The sequence below is a fragment of the Polypterus senegalus genome, chromosome 12, assembly GCF_016835505.1.
Source record: "Polypterus senegalus isolate Bchr_013 chromosome 12, ASM1683550v1, whole genome shotgun sequence".
Taxonomy (NCBI): domain Eukaryota; kingdom Metazoa; phylum Chordata; class Cladistia; order Polypteriformes; family Polypteridae; genus Polypterus; species Polypterus senegalus.
The window spans coordinates 32,835,818-32,852,980 of NC_053165.1; the positions used below are offsets into that span (position 1 = coordinate 32,835,818).

Genomic DNA, 17,163 nt, shown 5'->3' on the forward strand with positions numbered 1-17,163 from the left:
TTCATTTTTCTATCTGATACATATTGTATGTGTATTACTGATATATTTATTTTTGAGTGTCACTGCTCTGTGTAGTAATAAATATCTGCAGTGTGTGACAGCATGGTGGTTATCCAGTTTCACCATTGAACCAAATGCCCAGTTATTGTCGTTGTGGAGTTTGCGTTTTGCTCAAGTTTTCTTCAACATTCCCAGATCATGCAGGTTAGGTTAAAGGGTAATTCCAAAGTTATACCGTGTAAGCGTGTGATCCCTGTGATTGAGGGATGTACTGTGGCCATTACAACAATGACTTTTATTAAGTGGGTTTGAAAATGTATATATGTGCAGTTCTGCAATATAATGCATTGTTGTGTATAGCAATGAATGATTTTTATTATACCGAATAGCGACAAACTGAATTGCAATCAAGATTAACAACAATTAGCCATTCTATAATACCAAATAATTATTAATTTGTTATTGGCCAAATTAGTTTTAACTCTATTTAGCATAATTTGTCATTTGCAGGGAAAAAAACTAAATATATGGTTACTATGCAGTGCCATCCATTTTCTATATACTTTGTTCAGGAGCCAGAGGCTAACCTGGCAGCATATTTTACTAATACAGAAATACAGAGGAAAGGCACAAATAAAAAAAGGGAAATGTTTCATTAAACCCTGACCAGAGTGCTTAAAAATAGTTTGCCCTAAATATGCTGATACAGTTATTCACCAGTTACTGATTTCATTAAATATAGAATTTATATAACTTAAAATTATTTCAGTGCTCTATTACTCACTGATCATTATTTCACTGATCTATTACTCATTGAATAATATGTAGCACTCTCAGTTATGATATTATTATTTCAAACTAGCCCAAAACAGAAAGCCTCCACTATACATAATCACGGTTTTGGATGTACAGATCTAGAAAGATGAGTCCGCTCCGCGGATTGAAGCTTCCCAGTGACCTGCTGGCCCTTTCTCTGAGAACAAAGGCAGGCCGAGCGCTCTTCGCGCAACGCAAGATTTTCCAACGTGCAGGGCAGGATTGGTTCGTTAGTCGCTATGGTCTGCGCATGCGCCGTGAGGAATTGGGCACATTAGTGCGTTCCTGTTGGTGGAGTCTGCGCAGTGCGGACCACGCAGCTCTAAAGTGTGATCTTTAAACAAAAAGGGTCGGTCACCGGAGAGTGAGGATTGTACCAGTGCGAGGATCAAGAAAGCGGGCGCCAGGAGTGCTATCAGAAAAGTGTATGCTACAGGCGCCAGGCGAATCTGCGGCCCAGACATCCGTCCTGAGGTAGGCGCGCGAAGCCAGCTTGCGGAATCTTTGTTGGTGAGAGACTTCGACGCGTGCGCGAGGCTTTTTTACGGCAGCATTGCTTGACGGCAATTGTGAAACGAGAATAGACCGTTTCGCAATTGCATCATCGGGTCACGTGATTTTAGACTGTGTCGCGATTTTCAACACCTCCTTTTTCGAGAGGCTTGCTGGCTTTATTATTATTTTTATATTAGCTTTGTGTTTCAGTACGTTTTTATCAGGGACAAAGTAATTCCTTTATAATTCCAGACATGCTGCCAAGCTATCACGGACGGCACACTGCCTCCGATTAATTGTTTTTGTGTCCTATAGACTGGCTATCCATTACGATCGAGTTTCTGGCGTATGACTTCGCCGTTATTAAGAATTATTGCTTGCCGCGATGCTGGACTCAAACGACTTGACTTTGAAAAATGTAGGAATCCTCTTTAAAGCAATGGAATAGTATTTAATACTACAGAACACGTTTTACTTCTTACTCTCTGAAATATTTAAAGGAAAGTAATTAGCCAGTGACATTTTAAATATTTGTTTTGACACGTCATTTCTGACACACCATATGTTATTCAGATGGTACAGTTTTTACTAATATCTATGATTCTAAGTGGTGGTAGAGAAAGTGATTGTCTCACAAATTATATTACATAATTTATGCGTCGGACTTTTCTTTTAATCGTTTTCATAATATTTACTTACGAACGCCTTTCAGTTACAATACTTAAGTTCTTTTTGTCCGGCACCTCCTGACTCATCGGCACGAGAAAACCCCCAAATATAAGATACCATTCGACTCATCTTGATGTCAAATTATGCAAGACGTCGAGCTTTTTAGGGTCCCCTACTTTTAACCCGAAAAGCTGTCTTTTTAGGCCGTTTTTGGATCCTATTTTGTTTCGGAAATTACACCCTTAAGATTCACGATGAAATAGTTGCCTTTAGCAAAAATGATAAGAAGAACTTTTGTACATGCCACATCAACTGACCACGGCGGTTCAGCTCCTAATACGATATGAGTAGTCAAAGTTCACAAAATCGCGAAAAAATCGGATTAATAAGGATGTGGAATGTCGAGGTTGCTGATCAAAATTATGAGATTTTTTTTTTTTAGATCTGATTCTTTACTGGTGGTCCTAGCCCTCGAAGTGCCACGCCCAGAAGCTTAAAATGACATTTCAAATGTTCGGCATTCAGTGCCAGTTATTTGCGCCCTAGGCCAATCTTATTACGGTGCCATCCAACTGTTTAGTAGCAAACCCGTGCGGCTAGGTTTACCCAACCCCCCCAATTATCGGGCGAATGCCTAATTCGCCTTAATGGTGGCGCTGGTCCTGGGGGTATTCGTTTTAGACTATTTCAAGGTCAGTGATTACGAACATATTTTTTTTATCCTCTACCAGGGATATAGTCTTCCACGGACCTCTGTCTGAGGGTGAAAAATAACAATTCAGTTACAGTCGACAATATTAAAGCTTTTAATCATTTAAATTGCAGTATAAACGTTTAATAGTGTACTTGACACAGCAATTCGTTTATTATGTACTTATACTTAATGAAGTAAATTATCACATTTCTTATCAACACCTGAATTAGAGTGGTTTATGCTAATTCAGGACTATATGTCTGGGATCTGTAAGTTAATTTTAAGGCCAAACAGTTTAGTGGAGAGCTTCAGTATCTTTAGGCTTTTCCACCAACCAGTATCTTATTTGATGCCAACCATTCAGTTTTTCATAAAATTAGATGTTTTGCCCCACATCTATGGCAGTCTCACAAATTCATTGCAGTGGAACTTTTATCATTTATATTCAAAGATTCGTATTGCTGCTTTTACATTTTACTGTCCAATAAATCTGTTTGGCTTGTACATTAAATTTTATTGAATATAATTAGGAAAGCGTGGGGTAACAGCGGTAGTGCTGCTACCTCACAATAAGGAGACCAGGGTTTGCATCACTGGTTCCCCCCTTTGACTATATAGGGTTCCTCCCACAGTAAAAAGACATGTAGGTTAGGTGGGCTGGCAGTGCTAAATTGGCCTTTGTGTGTGTGTGTGCACGTGTGTATATGCATTTGTGTGTTTTCGCACTGTGATAGACTGGCACACTGTCCAAAGATTGTTTCAACTTTGTGCACTCCATCTCCCCCATGACCAAGATAAAATGGATTTGGGAGATGGATGGATGAATATAATCAGAAATACAACCTAAAATACAAAAAAAAAAATTCTTATAATGTCAAAATAACTATTTACAATTTAGTAGTTTGACATACACAATTCAAATTAAATTGAAATAATACTTTGAGAAGGAGGTTTAAATTAAGTCAAACTTCATATTATTCCTACTGATTATTTATTTCAATTCAAAATAATACAGTCTACTATAAATATGTGTTTTGCAATGAACATCAACAAAAGCCACTAGGAAAAAAGTTACTAGGAAAAATCAGGAATTGATCTAAGGCAGGAATACTTCATGCACAGAGAATTTTGTTTAGCATGTTTAAGAGTAAGCAGATCCAGTGAGCTAATAATAGTATTATTTATTATTTGATCAACACCTTTATCCAAGGTGACTTAGAATATTTAAGATACAATTTCATATGTTTCAGTAGAAGTAGATGAAGTGACTTACTCATGGATACACAGCGTCAGTACCAGGATTTGAACCAAAAATCTCAGATTTTTAAGTCCTAGGTCCAAAGCCTTGCCCACTACAGCACACTGCCTGCCAATATTAGCTATTAGTAAAATAAATATTGTATAAAGAAAAGTACTGTACTTAGTTACATAGTACTTCTGATACATCCGATTAACTAACAGCACTATAATGAAGGTCCATTGTCTTATGATATTTTATTTCCTGGTACCACAGATCATTTATATATATATATATATATATATATATATACATATACATACATACACACACACATAGGTTAAGTTGTATTCTGAAATGGGTCACTCTGCGGGTGAATAATGACAGTTTTAAAACAGGAAAGAAGTAAAAAGCCACAAAAATACAAATAATACCAGCACACAAGTAATTGCCTCCATTTTTATTTTATGGTTAAGTATACAAGTACTTGTCTAAGTAGCCCAAGTATAACCTCTTCTAGAGGTTTTGCTCCTAACAGAAGAGCACATGGAACCAGGCTAACAGCCTCGTGTTGGTTTTTGATGTATGCTTAAAAGCAGCAAATATTCATTATACTAGGCTCACCCACTTTTTAAGGCAACCGACTTTTAAGTTGACCACTTCTTAAGGCAATTCACTATGTAGATCAATTTGATATTTTATACAAACTCATTAATTTGGTTATATTGCATTTGAGTGATATTACTTTAATACTCGTAGTTTGTTATTTTTGTGATGAAATTTAAACTTTTTTACTATATTGAGGTCGCCCTTTTGAACCCCCCTGATATTTATTACGCGGTGAGGCATTTATACTGCATCAACATTAATTATTTCCAGAGACATAATTTTGTCTATTTTTCCAGCACATCGCACACAAAAGCAAGGGAACGATGTGAGCACCAGAACTCTGCTCACATCATGTCGCTTCGTACCGAAAGCTGCAAGTAGTAAGTCTGTGATAAGCGGAATACCGCTACACTTTCCACTCACGGGACAATCCCGACCGCTTTTATATAGTAAGAAAGAAGAAGAAGATATCGCACAGTCTGGAGTAGAAAATCATCTTTTACCTGGAAAAAGGAAACTACAAATCCCATCGCATTGCAAAATTGACGGGGGTGTGAAACTCCGCGCCTGCGTAGCACTCACGGGACGGAAGGACAATCCCGACCGCTTTTATATAGAAGGATGACAATGCTTGTATTATCCATGAAAAGTGACACAAACTTTAAAAATAAAACAGGTACTATGTCACAACTGAATAGACAGCTCATATTACCAACACTTCTTAGTATTTATTTAATTGTAATTCCTGCTTGTGCAAGTTGCATTTATTTCTACTAATAATTCTTACTGTTTTGTGAAGTAAGGGAGTGAAGCAGGACAATGCTAGTTTGTGTGTCAGACTTTATTGTGTGAATTGTATAATCAAATACTGACAGCCCCAAGGTAAATGTCAGAGAGCTCTCAATAGTTTTTATTTTAAGCAATGTTATTTCACAAGCTTTATTTCCGTGGTTTCATTTTAATAAATCTAATTCATGTTTCACGTGTATAGATTACAGTGAAACTCTTACAAGAATGCCTGACCAACATATAATCTGTCCTCCTCCTTCAAAATCCATCCATGAACAGGACAGGTCAAAGAAAGTGATGTGAAGGTCTCAGATAATTAACGAGAATGTTTTGGTTTAGTCAGTCAAATGCATGTGAAAAGATAAGCAAGGATGGTAAATGGCCCCATTTTCCATTTTAGGGGTCAGTCTCATGGATTTATGAGACTGTAGCTTCAATGTGCTATATTTAATATGACACAAAAAACAAAAACAAAATTGGGTACTAAGTCACAACTCACTGGACAGCTCATTTTACCAACACTGCCACTTATTATTTATTTAGTTGTAATTCTTGCTTGTGTAGGTTGCATCTGTTCATAATCGTTTTGTGCATTTTTTTTTTTTTTTTACAATTGATAAGCTTTACAAAATGTTCTGGTATCTGATGAATTATTAAAAGTAACACACAAATGCACATTGGATATATATATGGGTATTTTGCCTGTGTGTGTGTGGCACGGTGGCGCAGTGGTAGCGCTGCTGCCTCGCAGTTAGGAGACCCGGGTTCACTTCCCGGGTCCTCTCTGCGTGGAGTTTGCATGTTCTCCCCGTGTCTGTGTGTGTTTCCTCCCACAGTCCAAAGACATGCAGGTTAGGTGGATTGGCGATTCTAAATTGGCCCTAGTGTGTGCTTGGTGAGTGGGTGTGTGTGTCCTGCGGTTGGTTGGCACCCTGCCTGGGATTGGTTCCTGCCTTGTGCCCTGTGTTGGCTGGGATTGGCTCCAGCAGACCCCTGTGACCCTGTGTTCGGATTCAGTAGGTTGGAAAATGGATGGATGGATATATATATATATATATATATATATATATATATATATATAAAGAGAGAGAATGTGCCCAACCCACAGTTGCTGCCTAATAGGCAGCCCCACTACTTTCTTCATATTTTACTTTATAATTTAAAAACAGAATAAGAATCTGAAAATCTAACAACATCATGTTAAAGTTCAATAAATTCTGAAAAGAATGATACCAAATATACTGTATATTATATATATATATATATATATATATATATATATATATATATATAGGTTTTAAAATAATCCCGATTTAAAGCGTGACAAAGTCACATAAAATCATTGCAATTTTAGGATTTTATATATAACTATATTATATTATATATTATACACACACACCGAGAGAGAGAGAGTTTATACTGTATATTACAGAGAGGACAAGTGAGAGATTAATAGCACAAAAAGATAACTGATAATACAGGATTATTTGTATTTCTTATTTACATATCTTCTTATAAACCATGTTTACTTTTAGTCTGCATTATTGAATTGAATATGTGAATATTGAAAATGGAGGTATGGATGAAATTAAATTTGCTATTATTAATAATTTTATGTTTAAATCGAGTACACATAATCAACATTTTGTGCAAATGTTTAGTTTTACTTAGGAAAAAATGAGAAGAAAATGAACTTTAGATAACGTGTGTCATTGCAATCCATTTATTCTGTTATGTTCTAATTTTCTTTGGCAAAGGTGTTATTTAATTCAGGCCTAATCTGCTTCCACTCTGAACAAGTCTGACAGTTTCACATGTGCCCAACTGTACTTTAACTACAATGCTTTGCCCTTCAGAACTACAGCACAACAGGTTAGAAAGAAAAAAGAAAGAAGGAAAATATTTAGCTTCTGGATTGAATTTGAAATCCTAATATAGTTAAAATGTTGAACTTATGTAAGAATAAGAAGTCCCCACTAAATGGTTTCCTGTTAGTGCATTCACTTGTGTATCAGTAAATCTGGTGAATTTTGCATAGCCGATATTTGAATTCAAGTCAATTCCTTTCAGTTCTCTATGCACATTGATCATATAAAAAGTTATTAATAATAAATAAATGTAATTATTGTTATGATTTGAACTTCATTCTCACTTCTCAAAGCTCAGAAAGTGAGGAGGCAGTAAGGAGCAATGAGAAAAGAATGTTTATGAAGTGTTGGAGTCCAAACAGGTTTAGGTCTCCAGGTGCTCATTTAAATGCAACAGTCTCATGAGGAAATATGGACTAAAAGAGGAAGCAATTACAGTTGCAGGCTGTTTAGTATTGAAATAAAATGTGACAGATTTAAAAGTGAGCAAATAATTCTTTATATATACTATATGCCTAATTTAAAATGCAAGTCTGTTGCTGTATATTTATACAGTATGTATAAATATATATTCTTATGATAGGAGAATGAGAAGTCAAGCAAAATGACACTTTTTATTGGCTAACTAAAATATTACAACATGCAATCTTTCAAGGCAGCTCAGGCCCCTTCTTCAGGCAAGATGCAATCAGTAAGAAGGGGCCCAAGTTGCCTCGAAAGCTTACATGTTGTAATCTTTTATTTAGCCAATACAAGGTATCATTTTGCTTGACTTTTTATTGCATCCATAATGGCTAACGTGGTACAACACCCTACTATGAGAAAAATATTAAACTGTCTGCGCATTCTGGGTGTGGCGGAAGCTTGACCAAATAAGGCCCTGGAAAGGTCCATGCGCCCCCTGGCGGTGGCTACAGGTTCCAGCAGGGTGGAGCCTCCATGCTCATAACCCGTAGCCCCACTGAAAACCAAGAGGGCTGCCCTCTATTGGCCCGGGCAAGAAAATATCCCGGCAATCCTCTTTCTCCTGGTCCTTGCACACTTTGGGCATCCTGGCCAGCAAGGGCCCTGATCATCCGCCACAGTATTCATTATTATTCTTACCTAATTTATCTTCACTTTTTTTTTCTAGTAATAATTTCTTTGACATCTTGTAAACCACTCTGAGCTACATCCTGTGTATGAAAATGTGTTATAGAAACAAATGTTGCTGTTGAATTTTACGTTGAATAAATGATTGAAAAGGTCTTTTCCTTCCTTGCAGAAAGATCTGTTTGCCTATTCAAATATGTTGAAAAAGGCATCAATTTCAACGGAGTGTACTTAGTTTTTTATATGACTGTATATGGGCAAACTCTACTATATCAATCTAATGCTAGAATATCATGTTATTAGTTAGTTTTTTTTTATTGAACAGCAAGAACTCCATCATAAAAACAAGTCAAGTTAATATATTCTAATCTTACACATAAAATTACTCCTGTTATATCATATGCCTGATCTTCAAGTACCTTGCCTGCACTGGCTGGCACTTGGTATTGCACAAAAAAGATATTTGTGAGTCGATTACAATATTTATGGCCCGGAAAGAAATATGCAAGTCAGTCTCACGATTGTTAAAAGTGAATATTGCCTAATACAATTTACTTGCTCCATCTCAGGACAGAATACCTTATAGGCATACATTACCAAAAAAACAAACATTTTTTTCACCTGGGAGAATATTGTCTTACGGATGTTTGGTTGAAAATTCAAAAAGGTCTACCTGAGCTTTTTCTTTTTACAGTGTCCCCAAGTGAGAAAAACACATCCTCAGCTCTGACTGAACGTACCCCCTCAACTTTAGAATCAGAATATTTTGACTAGATCCTGAAAAGAAAAGAAAATAATTAAAGTGAAACTGGCGGAGAAATAAAACAGAAATGTCAACCATATTGCAGAGTAGTTGTGATATTTTGTCTCTCACGTTTCAAGTCAGGTATGCAACATCTGGGATGATTCTTTTTTTTTTTTAAAACCATGGGAAGATTTTGGTCTGTATTTAATACCTTGCCATAACTTGTTACAGGACACTGGAACATGGCTAATCTACACCATCCTTTTAAGTAAGCAACCATCTCACACATTAGAGATAGTTTCTCTTCTAGGCTTTTGACTTTTAACTCCTCCACTTTACCTATCATCTCAGATGCTGCTTCTGCAGATATTTCAAATTATTCCCTTAACACAAGATTCGGTTTTCCTTATCTTCAGTTAATCCCGCTTTATTAATCTGCTAGCTTCCACCAGTTAACAGAATCAGGAATGCCCAACACTGGTGTCAGAACTGGGTTTATCATTCTTATGTGAAATTCAGAAATATTACATGTGATGTAGGAAGTCTGACCTAATTAAGCCAAAATTGTTTACACTGACCAATCCAAAAAACCTCTTGTGGTGTTTTATGCAAGTTTTTATTTTTTCCTTTGTCTTCATAAATGATTTCTTTTTGCTTCTTGCAGTGGACAGATGCTGTAAAATAGAAGAGTCTAAAAAAGTGGTGGTGGGCTGCAGCTTAACAACATTAGTACCATGTCTTTTTGTCGTTCTGGCACTCGCTCCAGCTCTGCATTGCGATTCAAAAAGAGGAAGTCTCGATTCTCTCACCGAGAGATCCAGGTACTGCTGGAGGAGGTGAGCAGGAATCGGCACATCGTCATTGGCAAGTGTTTGTTTATGATGTTACTTTATTACAAAGTACCTATGTAATGCACATATTATGTCTTTTGCTGGGGATGGAGTGGGTGGACTTTATTATCGTGCCTTTAATTCGAGAACATTCTCAATTGTGGCAAGTGTACGTACGTGTTCAAGAAGACATGGTCGGAAGATATTGATGGACATTTCCTTACTAGATATTTGTTTCTCTCTGTCTCTGTTGTATTTACCAGGCAAGTTCAACCGTGGTGTTGCAAGTGAATTGAAAAAGCGAACATGGGCCGAGATCACAGCTCGCATCAATGGGGTCAGCCACTGTCCACGTGAGATAATCGAAGTTATCAAGAAGTGGTCAGATCTAAAATGTGACACAAAGCGTAAAGTAGCAGTGATGCGGGCGGGAAGTAGCATGATAGGGGACCTTACTCCTGTTGAAACTGCTGTACATCAGATACTTGAATTGGCCAGCAAGCGTCGCACGCAATCAGAAGATGTGGTTTCGTCACGAGTCAGTGACAGAGTGGCCCTTGATGCCATCAGGTCAGATGCCATCAAACAGGAAGAATCTACAGAACTGCCTACCACTTCAACTGCTCCAACTGCTGAATGGAAGAATGTTTCAATAGATCTGCCATCCAAAAGGGAGTTGGCCACACCGACTCACGTCTACTGTGTCACCTCTCGTAAGTTGTTTTGTTGAGAAATGTAATACTCATTCAGAATTCATTATTTTGCTTTGAATTTACAGAACTGGTATACACTAGTACTGCCATTTTCCTTTTATCTTTCCAGAGCAAGAGAGCTCCTCCTCCCCATTTGAGGTGCAGTATGAAATTCGCACAGTTGATGGTAAGTGTGGACCCTATTCTTTACCTCAGCTTTCTATATATTAGGCATCCACTTATCTACTTCACCAACATGAAGAAATCAGAAGTATTACAATACTAGCAGAATACCCACGCTTCGTAACATGATTGTCAATGTAATTGTATTGTCACTGATATGAGTGTTGCTGTCATATCTATATCTATCTATCTATATATATATATATATATATATATATATATATATATATATATATATATATATATATATATATATATATATATATATATATATATATATCTATATATATATATATATATATATATAGATATATATATATATATATATAGAATACCACTTTGAGAGAGTAGTGTGTTAAAGAAGGTACGAAAAGAAAAGGAAAAATTTTAAAAATAACAAACATGGTTGTTAATGTAAATGTTTTGTCATTGATATGAGTGTTGTTCTCATATCTATATATATATATATATATATATATATATATATATATATATATACATATATATACCCGCGCTTGGCAGCGGAGAAGTAGTGTGTTAAAGAAGGAAAGAGAAAGAAAAGGAAACATTTTGAAAACAACGTAACATGATTGTCAATGTAATTGTTTTGCCACTATTATGAGTGTCCCTGTGATATATATATATAGCAAAATACCAGCTTATGCGATGTCATGTGTTAAAGAAGTTATGAAAAGAAAAGGAAACATTTTAAAAATAATGTAACATGATTGTCAAAGTAATTGTTTTGTGTATTTGGCGGCAGCGTCACGAAGTTGTTTTCGGTAGCTGCATCAGAAAATGTACCACGACGTCTGACACGCCTCCTTTTTACTGTTTTCTCACAGCTTGGATTGCTTCTGTCATATATATACACACACACATCTTCATATCTATATACATATCTACATATACACACACACACACACATATATATATATATATATATATATATATATATATATATATATATATATATATATATATATATATATATATATATATATATATACACACACACATACATACCTATCTACATCATATATACACACACATACATACATACACACACACAAATTACATATATGTGTGTATGTATGTATGTATGTATGTATATGTGTGTGTGTATATATACACATACATATACTTGTGTGTATGTTTGTATGTGTCTATATGTGTGTGTATAGGTTTGGTCACTGAGTGCAAGGGGAAAATAATAAATTATACTCTATAAGTTATTAAACAGTAAAACATTAACGTTTTAAGAAGTACAGGTACATTGAAATTACATTTTCTATGTGAACGTTCAAATTTGTGCCTCTGGTAATGTGCCTTACCGGCATTTAAAGAAAATTAGTTTTGTGTCCTCTGCAGTGTTAAGAGAGAAAGGCTTTGGTTTGGGATAAAAGGAAAAAAGGTGTAAAGAAAGGAAAGTTGCCTTTTTCTTTTATATAGTATAGAGAGATGTGTTCGCTGGCGTTATGATCGCCTTTTGGGGACAGTCGCGTGGGTCTTGTGTAGACTGGTGAGACGTCCCGCCATTAATCGGCTGTGATGGCACTGTCAGTCCTCCACTCCTGTGCGTGTCTTCATAATCCGAGCTGAGGACCTCATAATCGTATACGTGCAAAAGAAAGTGTGAATCGCCTTAATATTATTTTGCCGTGGTGTAGAAAAGGGGTCCCATGTTTGCATTTGTCTGGGCTATAGCGCAGGGGGAGGATGAAAAAAATTAAAAGTGCTCACTTTGACTTAAGGCAGAAGCACAGTCAGCGTCTCAAAGGCTGACACAGCTATGCTCGACTTTTGCTGGGCAGGAGACCACAGTTTTTGCAGACACGTTTATGATATCAGAAGTCTCAGCGCTCTTTGGAGGTCATTCATATATATATATATATATATATATATATATATATATATATATATATATATATATATATATATATATATAGCAAAATACCCGCCTTGCAGCGGAGAAGTAGTGTGTTAAAGAAGTAATGAAAAGAAACATTTTAATAATAACGTAACATGATTGACATTGTCATGAGTGTTGCTGTCATATATATGCCTGCCTAAATAAGTCACCTCGCTTTGCTCTTACTTTTTACCGTTCATTTAATCATGGGTAGTGGCGGAAAAATTATAAAATGGAAGGAGGATGGCTTTACCAAAACAATTATTGATGGCGATCGATTATTCATAAAGCTTGAATTGGTGATCTGTTTTTCTGTGTTAACCTCATAATTTTTCATACTTCTTCTCAAACTAAGGTGGTGCGAGGGTAAAATGAATCGGGATGCACTGATCAATGTAATCGGTGTACCAGGAAATCATGCATTGACAAAAGCTCCCTTTGCTTGTAATGCAAAGTGTGATTAAATGCATTATTTTTAACGTTATGGAGCACATGCATCGAAGCTTCTCAGCTGTGCTTGTGCTAAGAAAAGGAAAGATTTTAAAAATAATGTAACACGATTGTCAATGTGACCTTTTGTAAGTAGTGCCTGGAGGATTCAGTGTGGAGAAACTCTAGAGACAGCGTGTGTATTAACTTGTGGATTTTTCTGTGAGTATTTGGTGGCAGTCTGACGGTTGCTTCGAAGACGGCGTTAGCTGAGCTCAGCTCAGAGCGAAATGAGATGAATGGGAGGGAGATGATGACGTGACTCCCCACCCGCCTTAACTGTCAATCCCCACAAACACAGTCTCGGAATTTGCATAAGCACACCCCTTCACCTACAATTTTAACTTAGTTACAAAGTGATCAAAATTCTCGTTTATATCCTGCGTCCTCTCATTAAACTTGTATCCCGCATTACCTGTGGGCATGTGAAAACGCCAGCGGTAGCCTGTCTATGAACTTAATTTAAACTTTAGGTTTACACCTTGCTTTCTTTCCGAGGTAGCAGCACTCATGAATATGGTAGTATATGTCACTCGCTCGCTTCTTATTGTTTCGCTGCCTTCTCAATTATATAATGCATGTTTTCTTAAGCACTTTTTGGAGGTCTTCCTGGTTTTTTACGCACTGCGTTGACAGTCAGTTCACGTGATTACGTGGGAGGCGTGATGATGTCACACGAAACTCCGCCCCCCCACGTCTTTCCAGCTTAACTCCATTACAGTTAATGGAGAAAAATACCTTCCAGTTATGACCATTAGGCGTAGAATTTCGAAATGAAACCTGCCCAACTTTTGTAAGTAAGCTGTAAGGAATGAGCCTGCCAAATTTCAGCCTTCTACCTACATGGAAAGTTGGAGAATTAGTGATGAGTCAGTGAGTGAGTGAGGGCTTTGCTTTTTATTAGTATGGATCTGTATACTGCATCGGTGGGTGGAATGGTAGTTACCATGGCCACCTCACAACTTTTGGAGGGTGGGTTTGAATCCTGACCTGCTCACTGTATACTTGGGCAACCTATACGTTACTTGTTCCTACCTTGTGCTCATTGCTCTAGAAGACTCTAAAAAGGACGAGGTGGGTTCAATTTTGTTTTCTAACTAGGTATCTGAAAAATGTGTCTAGCACTCTAAACTGTCTTGTCAGAAGTCAGTTTATTTTTTAATACTAGAACTAGCCATGTGAGGCCAACTACATTCCGCGTGTTCAAGTTGTCTGTGAAGGGCTCCCTGTTTAAACGCGGCTGCCAGTCGTGAACTGGGCCCTTCGTTGCACAGCATTATGATTTTTTGTAAGGGAAAGAAAATTACAAAAGAAAACCCTTGGAAACTGATTTGATAGGAACGGCCTACTTGGAATCACTGTTCGAATCGTAATTATGTGGTGGTGTATGAGCATTTCTGCTTCTGTCCGTTCAGTCTGTCTCGTTTTCACAACGCTGTCATTTCCTCTCACGATCTCTTCTCAACCTTTCTCCAATCTCGCAGGTTGCTTTGTGGCAATCCAAAGAGTAAGGCAATATACACGGAGCAGTGGTTATAAAAGGGGGACATATAGATATCCAGGCTCTTTAAAGCATAAATAGGGATCACTTCACTGACATGTGAGCAAGCCACGGTACAACTGTGAGACGTGCAGCACTCGCCGGCTATAACGTAACAATAATAATTTCCGGAACGTGCTGTTACGTTGTCATTCATTTTACCCACTGTCTCTCTTTCATTCATATGTTACGTGGGCACATACCTTTTATCTTCGGCAATCTCATTCTCTAACCAGGCCTCAGGAGCTAACCAGCGTAACACTGTTGCTGAATTCGCGGACAAAGATCAAGATCTAAATAAAGATCTCTTTAGTTAATTTAAAGCACAACAATTTGTTTAGTTTGAATGTCTGTGTTTTGAGGTGTGACTGGAGTACTACAGTCTTCAGTATTATAAGCCTGGAGGAGATTCTTAATGCAATGCCTATGTTTTAACTGTCTCTCTACTGCCATCTAGTGCTGCTTCTTCCAATTCATTCGCAGACAAACAAAGATCAAGATCCAAATGAAGATTATATATAGAGATTCCTGTATTCAATAATGATTTTCATTGAAAGTATCTACTCTGCTGTTAGAAAGAAATTTAGTTAAACCAAAAAAATCTACAGAAGGACAATTATATGGGAAATAAGTGGGACACACCTGTTACTTTTCAGTAGGTCAAGATCCCCAAAGGGACACAAAAGAACCATAATTCAAGAGTCTCTCAATTTGTCTGCATCAGTAAATCTTCTCATTTTCTGTTACAGACCAACCTCTTGACTCAGATTCTATACAAGACCTGAAGGAGGAATGCCAAACACACTTTCCCGACACAATGCAAACCTTAACAGAAGAAGATGTTCTTCATGGGACAGGTCAAAGAAGAGGAGTGACGAGCCCCAATCCAGCCTCTATCCATCAGACCCTTAGCATGCGAGAGAAGTTGGTGCAAAATGCATCCTTAAGTGTTCGTGAGCAGCGAACATCAAATGAATTACTTGAAACCATCTCACGGTCCTTGGAGCTTCTCTCAGAATCCATGCAGCAGATGGTGGAAACCCATCAGGACTTCATCCGAGACACCCTTCAACTGCAGCGTGAGTCCATGCACATCCTGCGGGAATTTACAAGTGGCGCTCTTGCGCTAATGCATGAGAAGTTGAATGGACGTCCCCTACAGCCCTGACTCGCATTCACACCCTCAGGTATTTATAGTGCCAAGTCAATTTTGTAGGTCCTCTTAATAAAGACACTAATAAAAAAATGTGTTGCTGTCTTTCTACTTAACATAAATCTGCCATAAACTGTGAGAATGTCAGGGGAGGTTTTAGTGTAGGATTACAAACAGGTCCAGTTTGATTTTAGATATAGGATTACATCTTGCTAAATTTCCTCAGAGAAGCCTATGGGCTATCCTTTAAATGGATGCAGAAACAAAATATAAAAACACAGCCTACTCACTAACACCTAAGCTATTAAAACAATGACAGACAGAACATATCTCAGAATCAGGCTCAAGGATTCATGCAGCTGTGGTATTAATACTGGTCTAGCTCTTTGGTCACCCACAGAATGCTAGAAATGACATAAACCTAAGGACATTTATATAAAACACCTACTATCAGTTTTCCCAAATGAAATGGATAAAAAGTACAACTGGAAGATAGCCTTTTATTCCACATTTCACAGCAACAAACACTGAATCCCCACTTCTCTGGAGTATTCTTATTTGTCATCTTATACTTGTTCTGTATGGTTTAGGAATTAGGTTTTTTTTTTGATTGGTTTGAAACTCAATGTTTGGAAAATATGAAAATCCTGATGAAATGACTATGTTAGTTCTCTTTACATTAAGCCACTGAAAATAGGACCTAGGTTATAATTAGTGTCCAGCATGTTGCCAAGTTTCTAAATTCTTCATTAAAGTTTCTTCTGGAAGTATATTAAACGTGTTGTGAGTGAATCAACATCAGATCAGGCCTGCTGGCCAAATGATACAGAATGCTTTAGAAGAAGTCCCATGGAAAGGAATCCACTTGAAAAAAATCATTCTGCATCCAACCTGGAAGATGTACTATGCTCGTTACCAGAATAAACTCAACTCTTTTAAATAATTGGGCTGCTGGAAGAAGACTGGATGACCTAGACCCACATTTCCATTCAGTTTGGTACATTGTAGTCATTAGGATCTTCTAGTGTTCTGACAAATGTAAGACTTTTCATTCCGGGGAAAAAATCACTTTAAATACTAAACTCGTTTATAAAATTGTCATGACTTTTAAATTTATCTGAACATACATAAATTGTAATTATGATCGTTGGAATATCAAAATTGTCAAATTAAACTATACATTATGAAAATTACAATTTTTTTTCTTGTAATTTAAACACTTTAATTTAAATATTGGTCAGGTGAAAACAAATCAATATTCAAGAAACTAAGGTAACATTAAATGATGCTGAACAAAGACTGACTCTTTATTTGTGAACATTGTTATAAAGAAAAAACAGTTATACTGGT

The 17,163-nt window shown here is 36.9% G+C and overlaps 1 protein-coding gene across 1 annotated transcript; it reads left to right on the forward strand.

Annotated features, from left to right (window-relative positions):
- The first annotated feature begins 1,073 nt into the window (after positions 1–1,073).
- LOC120540589 (myb/SANT-like DNA-binding domain-containing protein 4) lies at positions 1,074–16,254 on the forward strand. Its single transcript, XM_039771460.1, has 5 exons — positions 1,074–1,290; positions 9,679–9,878; positions 10,108–10,557; positions 10,667–10,723; positions 15,410–16,254. Exons 2-5 carry the CDS (start codon positions 9,749–9,751, stop codon positions 15,826–15,828), a joined length of 1,056 nt encoding a protein of 351 aa, XP_039627394.1. The 5' UTR covers positions 1,074–1,290; positions 9,679–9,748; the 3' UTR covers positions 15,829–16,254.
- Positions 16,255–17,163: the final 909 nt, after the last annotated feature.